General features: G+C 44.5%; 1 protein-coding gene across 1 annotated transcript in view; it reads left to right on the plus strand.

Annotated features, from left to right (window-relative positions):
- The window catches only part of ITGAL (integrin subunit alpha L), a 48,373-nt gene that overhangs the window by 624 nt on the left and 33,746 nt on the right, over positions 1-14,003 (plus strand). Inside the window, exons 2-9 of the mRNA XM_055561510.1 lie at positions 820-922; positions 1,645-1,736; positions 1,839-1,906; positions 8,232-8,349; positions 8,474-8,604; positions 9,334-9,479; positions 11,271-11,403; positions 11,563-11,713. Coding sequence (XP_055417485.1) covers positions 820-922; positions 1,645-1,736; positions 1,839-1,906; positions 8,232-8,349; positions 8,474-8,604; positions 9,334-9,479; positions 11,271-11,403; positions 11,563-11,713 — 942 coding nt within the window. The remainder of the gene's footprint in view (positions 1-819; positions 923-1,644; positions 1,737-1,838; positions 1,907-8,231; positions 8,350-8,473; positions 8,605-9,333; positions 9,480-11,270; positions 11,404-11,562; positions 11,714-14,003) is intronic.

The following is a 14,003-nucleotide window of genomic DNA, read 5'->3' on the forward strand; positions in this document are numbered from 1 at the left end:
GGCAAGAACTGGAGTGGGGTGCCATGCTTTTTGGAGGGAATGGTTAATGCACACATAGATCTGGCCTAGGATCTGGTTCTATGCGTGGTTCTACCTCTTATTGTCATCTTGGACAAGTCCCTTCCCTCTTTCTGGGGCTCAGTTTCTTAATCTAAATAAATGAGGCCTGCATCTCTGACATCTTAAGATGTGTGAAATAAGCCCAAGACCTGTAAGGAAAGCAAGGCTGAAAAAAGACAGCTTGGGGCCTTTCAGATGACACCAAGGATCACTGAGGCTGGGGAGGTGATGGGGAATTTGAGATCTAATGGTTATGGCAGAGACTGGTCCATGGGGGTGGGGGAAGTTAGGGAGCATTACTTGAGCAAGGAGGCAGCCTCACAGAATCAGGGGATCTCCAACTTTCACAGGGAGAAGCCTGAGGCTAATGATCTGAGTTTTCGGGGCGACTGGGCCCCATGTCCCAGGAAGAAGTGGGTGTGTGAGGAGATGCGAACCCTTGCAGCATCCCATCGCCAAGGGGGGCCCCTTCAGATTGCTCCTCCCTTAGGTGCCACTGTCTTCTCATCCTTCCTTTGCTGAGAGGCCAGTCGGAAGTGTGTGTCCTTTAGAGCTCTGGGTAGTAGGAATTGCTGCTTCCATATGTCCTGTAGTCCAGGCCCCCAGGAGAGGTTGGAGGGCAGCTTCTGGTCCTGCCCCAGGTATGGGTGGCCTGACCACACTGGGGGCGTGTGGCTGGCGGCCAATGCCACTGTGGGGGCTTGTAAGGTAAGGAGGAGCCCCTGGTCGGAAGTGGCTGACCCGCTTTTGGTCTCTCAGCCCCAGCCTGGAGCTACAACCTGGATGTGCGACATGTGCAAAACTTCTCCTTTCCACTCGCCGGGAGGCATTTTGGGTACCGCGTTCTGCAAGTTGGAAATGGGTGAGTGTTGCCACAGGCCCTCTTTGCCCTGACCAGGACCTTCCTGTTTTGAGGAGTCCGTGGTGGGATCCAAGTAAGGCCATCTGATAGTAGGATGAGAACCATCCATCGTTAAAGCGCCTCGGGACTTTCCTGGTGGTCCAGTGGTTAGGACCCCAAGCTTCCACTTCAGGGGCCGAGTTCAATCCCTGGTCAGGGAACTAAGACCCCACATTGTGGTGTGAAAAGTGGAAAAAAAAAAAAAGCCTTATAAGTGCCTAATAGAATACATATGACAACCCCTAAAACGCTTTGCCACACTTTCTCAATTCCAGACTCTCTCCCAAACTAGACAGTGAACTCCTTCAAGGCAGAGATTTTGTTTCTCTCTCAAAACCCCCTCTCCATTCCTAGTACATAGCACATAGCAGGTAAGCCATATGTGACTTTTGAATTGATTGCTGATTGAATGAAACCACAGTGTCACATTCTGGCAGATCATTCTCTGGGCCTGTTTTTCTGTACAGTCAATGGAAAAGATCCTTAACTTTCTAGAATTCTGGCATATTGGATTATTTTTCTGGGATCCAATAAGGAAGAGATGGGAACTTAGCATCCACCTGGATAGGGAGTGGCTGAATTGCTTCCAGAAATCTTTTAGGAGGTCTGAACCCCCTTAATAGGTCAGAGTGGTTGGGTAAAGACCTGGGCAGCTCCATCTGACAGGTGGAATTCCTCATCAGGGTTGTCGTGGGAGCTCCAAGCGAAGGGAACAGCATGGGAAACCTGTATCAATGCCAGCCAGAAACTGGAGACTGCCTGCCAGTCACACTGAGTGAGTAACTGGTTTGGGAGGAATGTGCTCAGGAAGTCGAGGCTGGCCCCATCACACCTGGGTTGCCTAAGTTTCTCCAGGTGAATCTTCTGGTGCCCACAGGTTCCAACTATACCTCCAAGTACTTGGGAATGACCTTGGCAACAGACCCCACAAGTGACAACCTGTTGGTAAGATTTTTGTATAGTGTGATGTCAGTACCTATGAAGCTTTTGCTAGGAAAGGGAGACGAAAGAAAAAAGTGAATTAAAGATCCTATACAGATGAATGAAGAAAATGTGGTACATATATACAGTGGTATATTGCTGTTGTTTAGTCTCTAAGTTGTGTCTGACTCTTTGCAACCCCATGGACTGTAGCCCACCAGGCTCCTCTGTTCATGGGATTCTCCAGGCAAGAATACTGGAGTGGGTTGCCATTTCTTCTTCCAGGGGATCTTCCTGATCCAGGGACCAAACCCAAGTCTCCTACCTGCAGGTGGATTCTTTACCATTGAGCCACTGGGGAAACCCCACAATGAAGTGTTACTTAGCCATAAGAAGGAACCAAATTGGGTCATTTGTAGAGATGTGGATGGACCTAGAGTCTGCATGCAGAGTGAAGAAAATCAGAAAGAGAAAAACAAATATCATATATTAACATATGTATGTGGAATCTAGAGAAGTGATATAGATGAACCCATTTGCAGGTCAGAAATAGAGACACAGATGGAGAAAACGGATGTGTGGACACAATTGAAGAGGGGAGGGTGGGACGAATTGGGAGATTAGAATGGAAACATATACACCGTCATGTGTAAAATAGCTAGCTAGTGGGAAGCTTTTGTATAGCATAGGGAGTTAAACTCAGTGCTCTGTGATGACCTAGAGGGGTGAAATGAGGGGAGTGGGAGGGAGGTCCAAGAGGGCACAAGAAGGAGGTCCAAGAGGTCCATGTATACGTATAGCTGACTCACTTTGTTGTACAGCAGAAATTAACATAACATTGTAAAGCAAATATACTCCAATTTTTAAAAAAAGATCCTATGGAAGATTAAAGGCACCAGAGAGATTTGGATTCAGTTAGCATTTATTGCGGAGAAGGCAATGGCACCCCACTCCAGTACTCTTGCCTGGAAAATCCCATGGATGGAGGAGCCTGGTGGGCTGCAGTCCATGGGGTTGCTAAGAGTCGGACATGACTGAGCGACTTCCCTTTCACTTTTCACTTTCATGCATTGGAGAAGGAAATGGCAACCCACTCTGGTGTTCTTGCCTGGAGAATCCCAGGGACGGGGGGCCTGGCGGGCTGCCGTCCATGGGGTTGCACAGAGTCAGACATGACTGAAGCGACTTAGCAGCAGCAGCAGCAGCAGCAGCAGCATTTATTGAGACCCAACTATCAGCTCTTTTTAAGACCTTAGCTACCTCAGTTTTTTTTTTTTTCCCAAATATGAAATATCTGTGACCATTCATACACAAGATGACTTACAGTTGTACACAACTTTAACATTTTATAGTTATACATTGATTTAATGGTTTATTAGAAACAAATATACAAGTCCCTCAAATTCATGATTCCTTGGATTGCATTGATTCAGTTCAGTTTAGTTCAGTCGCTCAGTCGTGTCCGACTCTTTGCGACCCCATGAATCGCAGCACGCCAGGCCTCCCTGTCCATCACCAACTCCCGGAGTTCACTCAGACTCACGTCCATCGAGTTGGTGATGCCATCCAGCCATCTCATCCTCTGTCGTCCCCTTCTCCTCCTGCCCCCAATCCCTCCCAGCATCAGAGTCTTTTCCAATGAGTCAACTCTTCGCATGAGGTGGCCAAAGTACTGGAGTTTCAGCTTTAGCATCATTCCTTCCAAAGAAATCCCAGGGCTGATCTCCTTCAGAATGGACTGGTTGGATCTCCTTGCAGTCCAAGGGACTCTCAAGAGTCTTCTCCAACACCACAGTTCAAAAGCATCAATTCTTTGGTGCTCAGCCTTCTTCACAGTCCAACTCTCACATCCATACATGACCACAGGAAAAACCATAGCCTTGACTAGACGGACCTTTGTTGGCAAAGTAATGTCTCTGCTTTTCAATATGCTATCTAGGTTGGTCATAACTTTCCTTCCAAGGAGTAAGCGTCTTTTAATTTCATGGCTGCAGTCACCATCTGCAGTGATTTTGGAGCCCAAAAAAATAAAATCTGACACTGTTTCCATTGTTTCCCCATCTATTTCCCATGAAGTGGTGGGACCGGATGCCATGATTTTCGTTTTCTGAATGTTGAGCTTTAAGCCAACTTTTTCACTCTCCACTTTCACTTTCATCAAGAGGCTTTTGAGTTCCTAAACTTCACTTTTTGCCATAAGGGTGGTGTCATCTGCATATCTGAAGTTATTGATATTTCTTCCGGCAATCTTGATTCCAGCTTGTGCTTCTTCCAGTTCAGCATTTCTCATGATGTACTCTGCATATAAGTTAAATAAGTAGGGTGACAATATACAGCCTTGACGTACTCCTTTTCCTATTTGGAACCAGTCTGTTGTTCCATGTCCAGTTCTAACTGTTGCTTCCTGACCTGCATACAAATTTCTCAAGAGGCAGATCAGGTGGTATTCCCATCTCTTTCAGAATTTTCCACAGTTTATTGTGATCCACACAGTCAAAGGCTTTGGCATAGTCAATAAAGCAGAAATGGATGTTTTTCTGGAACTTTCTTGCTTTTTCCATGATCCAGCGGATGTTGGCAATTTGATCTCTGGTTCCTCTGCCTTTTCTAAAACCAGCTTGAACATCAGGAAGTTCACAGTTCACATATTGCTGAAGCCTGGCTTGGAGAATTTTGAGTATTACTTTACTAGCGTGTGAGATGAGTGCAATCGTGCAGTAGTTTGAGCATTCTTTGGCATCGTCTTTCTTTGGGATTGGAATGAAAACTGACTTCTTCCAGTCCTGTGGCCACTGCTGAGTTTTCCAAATTTGCTGGCATATTGAGTGCAGCACTTTCACAGCATCATCTTTCAGGATTTGAAATCACTCAACTGGAATTCCATCACCTCCACTAGCTTTGTTCGTAGTGATGCTTTCTAAGGCCCATTTGACTTCCCATTCCAGGATGTCTGGCTCTAGGTGAGTGATCACACCTTCGTGATTATCTGGGTCGTGAAGATCTTTTTTGTACAGTTCTTCTGTGTATTCTTGCCACTTCTTCTTAATATCTTCTGCTTCTGTTGGGTCCATACCATTTCTGTCCTTTATCGAGCCCAGCTTTGCATGAAATGTTTCCTTGGTATCTCTAATTTTCTTGAAGAGATCTCTAGTCTTTCCCAATCTGTTGTTTTCCTCTATTTCTTTGCATTGATCACTGAGGAAGGCTTTCTTATCTCTTCTTGTTATTCTTTGGAACTCTGCATTCAGATGCTTATATCTTTCCTTTTCTCCTTTGCTTTTCACCTCTCTTCTTTTCACAGCTATTTGTAAGGCCTCCCCAGACAGCCATTTTGCTTTTTTGCATTTCTTTTCCATGGGGATGGTCTTGATCCCTGTCTCCTGTACAATGTCACAAACCTCCATCCATAGTTCATCAGGCACTCTATCTATCAGATCTAGTCCCTTAAATCTATTTCTCACTTCCACTGTATAATCATAAGGGATTTGATTTTGGTCATACCTGAATGGTCTAGTGGTTTTCCCTACTTTCTTCAATTTCAGTCTGAATTTGGCAATAAGGAGTTCATGATCTGAATCACAGTCAGCTCCTGGTCTTGTTTTTGCTGACTGTATAGAGCTTCTCCATCTTTGGCCGCAAAGAATATAATCCATCTGCTTTCGGTGTTGACCATCTGGTGATGTCCATGTATAGCGTCTTCTCTTGTGTTGTTGGAAGAGGGTGTTTGCTATGACCAGTGCATTTTTTTGACAAAACTCTATTAGTCTTTGCCCTGCTTCATTCCGTATTCCAAGGCCAAATTTGCCCATTACTCCAGGTGTTTCTTGACTTCCTACTTTTGCATTCCAGTCCCCTATAATGAAAAGGACATCTTTTTTGGGTGTTAGTTCTAAAAGGTCTTGTAGGTCTTCATAGAACCTTTCAACTTCAGCTTCTTCACCGTTACTGGTTGGGGCATAGACTTGGATTACTGTGATATTGAATGGTTTGCCTTGGAAACCAGAGATCATTCTGTTGTTTTTGAGATTGCATCCAAGTACTGCATTTCAGACTCTTTTATTGACCATGATGGCTACTCCATTTCTTCTGAGGGATTCCTGCCCGCAGTAATAGATATAATGGTCATCTGAGTTAAATTCACCCATTCCAGTCCATTTCAGTTCGCTGATTCCTAGAATGTCAACATTCACTCTTAGCATCTCTTGTTTGACCACTTCCAATTTGCCTTGATTCATGTATCTGACATTCCAGGTTCCTATGCAACATTGCTCTTTACAGCATCAGACCTTGCTTCTATCACCAGTCACATCCACAGCTGGGTATTTTTTTTGCTTTGGCTCCATCCCTTCATTCTTTCTGGAGTTATTTCTCCACTGATCTCCAGTAGCATATTGGGCACCTACTGACCTGGGGAATTCCTCTTTCAGTATGCATTGCTTAGGATGAGGCTAAAGTTGTAAAAAGTAAATTTTAAGGAACAAAGTCCTGGTTTTTTTTGTTTTGCTTTTAATTCTGTTGAAGTCTAGATGATTTACAAGGTTGTGTTAATTTGTGCCATACAACATAGTGACTCAGTTATACGTATGTTTCTTCATATTCTTTTCCATTATGGCTTATGACAAGATATTGGATATAGTTCCCTGTGCATACAGTAGGCCCTTGCTGTTTATCCTATGTATAATATACATTATATAGGGTAACTATATATAATAGTTTGCATTTGCTAATCTCAAACTCTCCATCCTTTCCTCCCCTATCCCTTCTCTTCCAACAATGTCCTATTATATAACATTAGGAACTATATTCAATATCTTGTCATAAGCCATAATGGAAAAGAATATGGAAAAGAATGTGTGTGTGTATGTATATATATATATATATATATATATATGTAATGGAAACACTTTGCTGTACTCTAGAAACTAACGTAAATCAACTGTACTTCAATTTAAAAAATATAACTTTTAATTAAATGAAATATTAAATAAATAATAGTATGTGTGATCTGCCCATATGGCATAAATTGTGAATTCATACACAAATGCCTAAAGCTTGAGAAACCCTGCGTTATCTCTTCTAATCCTTAGGACAGAGGTGAGATAGGGATCAGTATACACATTTTACACAGGAAGAAACAGGACGGAAAGGGTTAAAAGCCTTTGTCAAGATCACATGGTTTTAAGGCGGTAGACCCAGGATTTGAATCAAATTGCTATCTGAGCCGGAGTCTGTTGTTCTTCACAATTCATCTCAGCAGTATCCTTCTGACCCAGGTGTATGAGAGACAGAAGGTTAAGTGAGTGAAATAAAGGGTTGGGTGAAAAGTTCCTTTGGGTTCAGTATGGAAAAACGCAAACAAACATTTTGGCCAACCCAATATTTATCCAGTATTTAATTGGAGTTTGGCTACTTAGCTATGATTACACACCAGGCACTGTACTGGGTTCTGATGGGGGAAAGGGGAATGAGATATAAAGATGACTATGACATAAGCCAGACCTTTCAAAATTACAGTCTGGCAGAAAGATAGTCATCAAAAAGGAGGCAGCATTGAAGATTCTAGGAATAGAGGGTCATTTGATTTGGTGTAAACGCAGAATGTGTCTTTGGGAATAGAAGCAGATGGGCCTGGAAATGTGTACTAGTGCCCACTGAAACAATATGAATGCCAAACTAAGGAGTTTAGGTTTCATCCTGGAGGCAGCGAGCATCCATTGGCATATAGCATTGGTAGTAAGGATGAACAGACTGATACAAAAGACCTGGAGGCTGAATTACCTTGCCTTGGTAACCAGTTGGATATAAGGAATGAGGGTCGAGGGATAATGATGCTAAAGGGCAACGTAGACTTGGTATTTCTGTTTGATGGCTCAAGGAGCTTGCAGCAAGATGAATTTCAGAAAATTATGGACTTCATGAAGGATGTGATGAAGGTTTTTGTTCTTGGTTGATGATGTACAAAAGACACACAGCAAGAGGAAGCCCCAACCCATTTTATTTTTTAATAATTTAATTAATTTTTTTTTTTTTTTTTTTTTTTTTGCTGGGCTGAGTCTTCATTGCTGAGTGGGCTACTCTCCAGTTGTAGTTGCAGGCTTTTCACTGCAGCACCTTTTCTTGTTGCAGAGTACAGGCTCTAGAACACATATCTTTCAGTAGTTTCGGCTTCTGGGCTCTAGAACACAGGCTCAATTGTTGTGGCACATGAATTAGTTACTCTGAGGCATGTGAGGTCTCCCCGGATCGGGGATCGAACCTGTGTTTCCTGCATTGGCTAGCAGATTCTTTACCACATGGAGCCACCAGGGAAACCCACCTCAACCTTTTTGAAACTCTTTGCTTCCTTCAGGCCTGTGATCCTGGGCTGTCTCGAACATGTGACCAGAACATCTATCTAAGTGGTCTGTGTTACCTCATCCACAAGAATCTGAGGGGTCCGGTGCTGCAAGGGCACCCTGGTTATCAGGGTAAGGAGTGGGGGGCCCAGTGGGGAGCAATACCTCCAAGTGGTTGCCCTTTCATGAGAACAAGCATGGGCAGGCCAACCCCTGGAGACCCTTTACCAAGTCCCTCCGTGTCTGACCTCTGTAGAATGTATAAAGGGCAACGTAGACTTGGTATTTCTGTTTGATGGCTCAATGAGCTTGCAGCAAGATGAATTTGAGAAAACTGTGGACTTCATGAAGGATGTGATGAAGAAGCTCAGCAACTCTTCCTACCAGGTAAATATAGTAGTTAGGATTCCTGGTGGTAGCAATAGCTACTTAAAGGCGTAAAGGGAAAATCTAGTATTAATACAATGTGTCTCTATAACCTATGGGCATGACTATTACTGGACCTTTGCTTCCAGAATTCTCCCTAATTCATATTTCTGTTTCTTTTTGACTCTTGCTTCCTTCTTTTCTTTCTTTCTGTTTATCTCTGCAGACTGGCTCTCAGCTTCTTTGGATCACACGGGCTGGTGGAAAGTGCCCAAGTTCACATGTTCAAGCTGCAGGAGGGCTGTTGGGTTTTTTTTTTAAATCATCTTCTCAAGCAGCCCCTCCCTCTGTAAATTCCAATTTCACACAGGAAAGATTTTGACTGGCCTCACCTCAGTCCAGTGGCCAACTTCAGCCCAGCCAGTTGTATCCAGTTTCGCAGGGTCATATTCATACTCAGCAGAAATATGGCTGCTAGGAACCATCTCTGTTGGTGAGGTGGGCAAACCCAGAGAACCGGAGCCCAGCAGACAGCATTCTATAAGGGATTTGAAATGTATTTATTTCTGTGTTTGTTTATATACAACCTCATTTTCTTCTTCTTTTTTTATACAGCCTCATTTTCAAAAGAATGATTTGAGGCAGGAATGTGGAGTTGGGTTGCCCAGGTCTTGGATAAGAAGTTGAGATTGGAGCAGACAAGTGGGAAGGGCTGTGTAAAGAGTTTCATGTCTCCCTTTTTTTTTCTAGTTTGCAGCTGTTCAGTTTTCTACATATTTCAAAACAGAATTTACTTTCTTGGATTACATTAGACAGAAGGACCCTGACGCTCTGTTGGCTGGAGTCAAACACATGCGTTCGTTGACCAACACCTTTGGTGCCATCAACTATGTTGCGTGAGTTCCCTTTTGTGAAAGATCCCATCCATTGGTTGTTCTGGGTATTACTAGCTTCTTCAGGTTGCAAGGTGTAGGAACTCAACAGGTAGATCTAGCAAGGGACAGGTTATTGTAAGAATTCAAGTGGAGCAATTTTAGTTCAGGTCCTTTTATTGATTTATTTTTAGTTATATAATTGCTTTACAATGTCATGTTGGTTTCTGCCATACAGCCACATGAATCAGCCATAAGTATACATATGTCCCCTCCCTCTTGAACCTCACTCCCACCTTCCACCTCATCCCACCTCTCTCGGTCCTCACAGAGCACCGGGCTCAGCTCCCTGAGTTATACAGCAACCTCCTAGTAGCTATTTGTTTTACATATGGTAATGTATATGTTTTAATGTCACTCTCACAACCTTTTCTTAAAAATTTTATTTATTTATTTATTTTTGGCTGTGTCGGGTCTTAGTTTCTGCATGTGGGATCTAGTTCCCTGACCAGGGATCAAACCTGGGCCCCCTGCACTGGGAGCGTAGAGTATAGGCCACCTGACCACCAGGGAAGTCTCTCATTGGTGATTTTGGACAGAGGAGTGATCATCTGACTTATGTTTTTAAAAGAATCCCTCCAGCTGCAGAGTTGTGATCAGACTGTGGAAGGGGCAAGGGTGGAAGCAGGGAAGCCAGTTTGCAGGCTATTGAACAATCTAGAAGAGAGATGATGGTGGCTTAAGCCAGGGTGGGAATCCTTGAACAGGATCCATGATAGACCGTGTTCAGGTGGATGGAAGCTGGGGAAACATTTGCATCCGAGATAGAACCAGAGATATTGGCAGCAAGTGGTTTTGACACGGCCCACCCATCAGGTTCTTCTGTCCTTGGCAGCTTCCAAGTGTTAATAGCTCTCCCCTTCTCCCCTCATATCTCTTCACCTCACACTGTGGCCTCTCCAGGTGACTTTCAGCTTCTGTGCCCAAAGCAGATCATGCCCTAAGTCAGGGATGGTGGGATGGCCACTCTTGGATAAATTGTCCATCTTTGGTTAGCTGTGGGGTGAGGAGAGGATGGTTCAGATAGAGTGGCTGTCCCAGGGGAAGTTGTGGGCAGCCTGTCTCGCTTCAGAAGGAGGCTGTGGGCAGGGCAGGAATTTGCAGCCTGGACCTGTCCAGAATTTAGTCTTCCCTGCTTTCTCTTCTGTCACATGACTGAGCACCTACTCGATTCAGGACCCAGAGATACAGCAGCAAATCAAATATGGCTCTTTCCTCAGGGAGCTCATGATTTGTGGGGGAGATTGATGTGGAAAAAAGTCTCTTTGATTCCCTAGGAAACTTGCTGTTGCAGAGATGTACAGGCAGCCTGGAGATGGTTGGGAAGGCACAGGTGGTGTTGAATGAGCTTTCTCTAGAAGAGTGCCTTTCCAGTTTTCTTTGGCTATGTAACCCATCCTTCCACTGGAATCTCACCTAGATCACCAGCATATCTAACTGATTGAAGGGTAGTTGCCATGTGGTTGAAATGGAGAGTAGGAAACCCAGAGTCTCCCCTCACTGCCCATAGCCTCTGGGACAACCTCGTGGCTACCTAGAATTCCGTTGAAGACCACTGGCTCAGAAGGAGAGATATGGTGACCTGGGCTGAGGAAGGAGGCTCAGAAGAGAGCTTTTGAGGGCTGGAAATAGCTGCCTGGGGATTGTGAAGAGGGATTTGTCATTATCAGCGGGCAGTGACTTAATGAGCATGGTGAGGCGGAGCCTCAGAGGATTTGGGGGGAGTCTCTTACATCCCCCTCTTCCTGGATACAGGAAAGAAGTGTTCCGGCAAGAGCTGGGAGCCCGCCCAGATGCCACCAAAGTGCTTATCATCATCACTGATGGGGAAGCCACCGACGAACACAACATTGATGCGGCCAAAGACATCATCCGCTACATCATTGGGGTACAGGCCTCAGGTCCCTGCTACTTCTTAGGACCCGTCTTCCCTCTCCTATTCTTGAACCCCACTCCCTTTCTCCCTGGGGCCAGGGTCTTGTGAAAATAGTAGGAAATTGTTCTGCAAGTTTGGAGATGCCAGCTCTTCACTCTTCATTTCTTCCAGATTGGAAAGAATTTTAAGACCAAAGAAAGTCAGGAGGCGCTCCATCAGTTTGCCTCCAAACCCGTGGAGGAGTTTGTAAAGATCCTGGACACATTTGAGAAGCTGAAAGATCTGTTCACTGAGCTGCAAAAAAAGATCTATGTCATTGAGGGTGAGTGGCAGGCCCTGGGAGAGAGGGTTTGGGGGTTGTATAGAGAACCTCGCCTAGGACATTAGATTTGAGGCACGTGGAATAATAATCACGGGCACCTACAGAGCATGTGTCACTGTGCTAAGAGTTCTCCGGATAAAAGACCTCAGGTAGGAATTAGGGAAGGGTGATATAGGAGCAGCCTCTATTTTCCTTTGAAGTTCTGTCTTCCTCTTGAAGCTCAGCCTGGTCCAGGACGGGGCTCCGAGCTGACCTATGTCTTATTGGTGTCAGCTGTGTCCTGTAGAATGACTATAGTTGTTTCCATAACTCAGCTCCCTTGCTGTCATTTATCCTGGGCTTCAAATTATTTGAGATGGGCAAGCAGGGAGGGGCTGAGTGCAAGGAGCCCACAGGCCCTCTTTCTTGCCCCAGAATAAGAGAAGGTTTGGTTGTAGTTGTCAGACAGGAGAGTATTTCCCCAAGTAGCCTAGTCTGCTGAAAGGTACGTGATTCCCCCAGGAAGCCCCTTCGCTTTGGACACAGCCTTGGTGTTCACATCATGTGAAGAGACCATGTGTTATATATAATGGGACCAAGCAGAATTCACTCTGCCTGTGTTGTGTGACCTCAGGCAGGTCACTTTCCCTCTCTGAGGCTTGTTGCTCTGTCAAACGGGAATAGTAATAGTTATCTCAGAAGGTGGTAAGGTTTAACCACTGTATTCATTTGCTAGGGCTACTGTAACAAAGTACCAAATATGAGGGGCTTAATGCAAGAGAAATGGGTGGTCCTACAGTTCTGGAGCCTAGAAATCAATACTCAAAAGCTTGACAGGGCCATGCTCCTTGGCATGGTTCTGGAGAGAATCCTTCCCTGCCTCGTTAAAAAAAAAAAAAAAAAAAAAAGTTGAATAATTAATTAATTTGGCTGTGCTGGGTCTTAGTTGAGGCACACAGTATCTCTGATCTTCATCGGGGCACACAGGATCTTTAGTTGCAACGTGTGGGATCTAGTCCCCTGACCCAGTCCCCTTGCACTGGGAGTGTGGAGTCTTAGCCACTGGACCAGCAGGAAAGTCCCTCCCCACCTCTTCTAACTTCCAGTGTTTGCTAACATTCCTTGGCATTCCTTGACTTGTAGCTGCATCATTCTGGTTGCCTGGCTGTCTTTTCCCTATGTGTCTGCCATTATCTTTTCTGTATGTCTGTCCTTCTGTGTCCAAATTACCCCTTTAATAAGGACACCAGTCATATTGGATCAGGGCCCACCCTAATGACCTCACTTAAACACATCATAAGCTAATGCCTGTGGCTGGCAATTTGTTATGTAAGGGAATATTGAAACACTCCTGTCAATAACATCCGAGCAACAAAAGATGTATAACCATGTCTCTTCAGTAAGTTGTTAACTTGATTACCTCTGTAAAGACCCTGTTTTCAAATATGGTCACATTCTGAGGTACTAGGGGTTAAGACTTCAATATATGTTCTTTAAGGTACACAGTTCAAGCCTTAATGACTGTTTAGAAAGTGCCTGGGAGCTTGTAGGCTCTAAGTAAGTCATAGCTCTTATCCTCTATCCTCCCTGCCCTTACTCATCCTTCAGATCATAGTTTACGTGCCATCCTCTCTGATACTTCCTTGTTGATCCCAAGTCTGGGATCCTGTGTGCTGCTTTAACCACTGTATGTTTGTCCCCCATCACACCCCTGTGATATACATTCTATTAGAACTCTCTATTAGGACTTCCCTAGGGGGTCCAGTGGTTAAGACCCCAAGCTTCCACTGCAGGAGGCATAAGTCTGATGTCTGTTCAGGGAAGTTCAAGTTTGTTAATTCTAGCCATGGAGTCATGAATATATTGAGGGCTTCCCTGATGGCTCAGAGGTAAAGAATCTGCATGCCAATGCAGGAGACAGGTTTGATCCCTGGTATGGGAAGATCCCACATACCACAGAGCAACTAAGCCCATGCACCACAATTATTGAACCAGTGCTCTAGAGCCTGGCAGCCACAACGACTGAAACCTAAGCACCCAAGAGCCCAAGCTTTGCAACAAGAGAAGCCACTGCAGTGAGAAACATCACAACTAGAGAAAGCCTGCACAGCAACGGAGACCCAGAACAGCCAAAAATAAATAAATACATTTTTCTTAAAAAAAGAATACATTGGAAAATCATTGGAGGAAGTACATCGACCATACTTCAATTAAAAAACAAACAAATAGGAACTTCCCTGGGAGTCCAGTGGCTTAAATTCTGTACATCCAATGCAGGGGGCCCAGATTTAATCAGGAAATATGCTGCAGC

The sequence above is a fragment of the Bubalus kerabau genome, chromosome 23, assembly GCF_029407905.1.
Source record: "Bubalus kerabau isolate K-KA32 ecotype Philippines breed swamp buffalo chromosome 23, PCC_UOA_SB_1v2, whole genome shotgun sequence".
NCBI classification, from domain to species: Eukaryota; Metazoa; Chordata; class Mammalia; order Artiodactyla; family Bovidae; genus Bubalus; species Bubalus kerabau.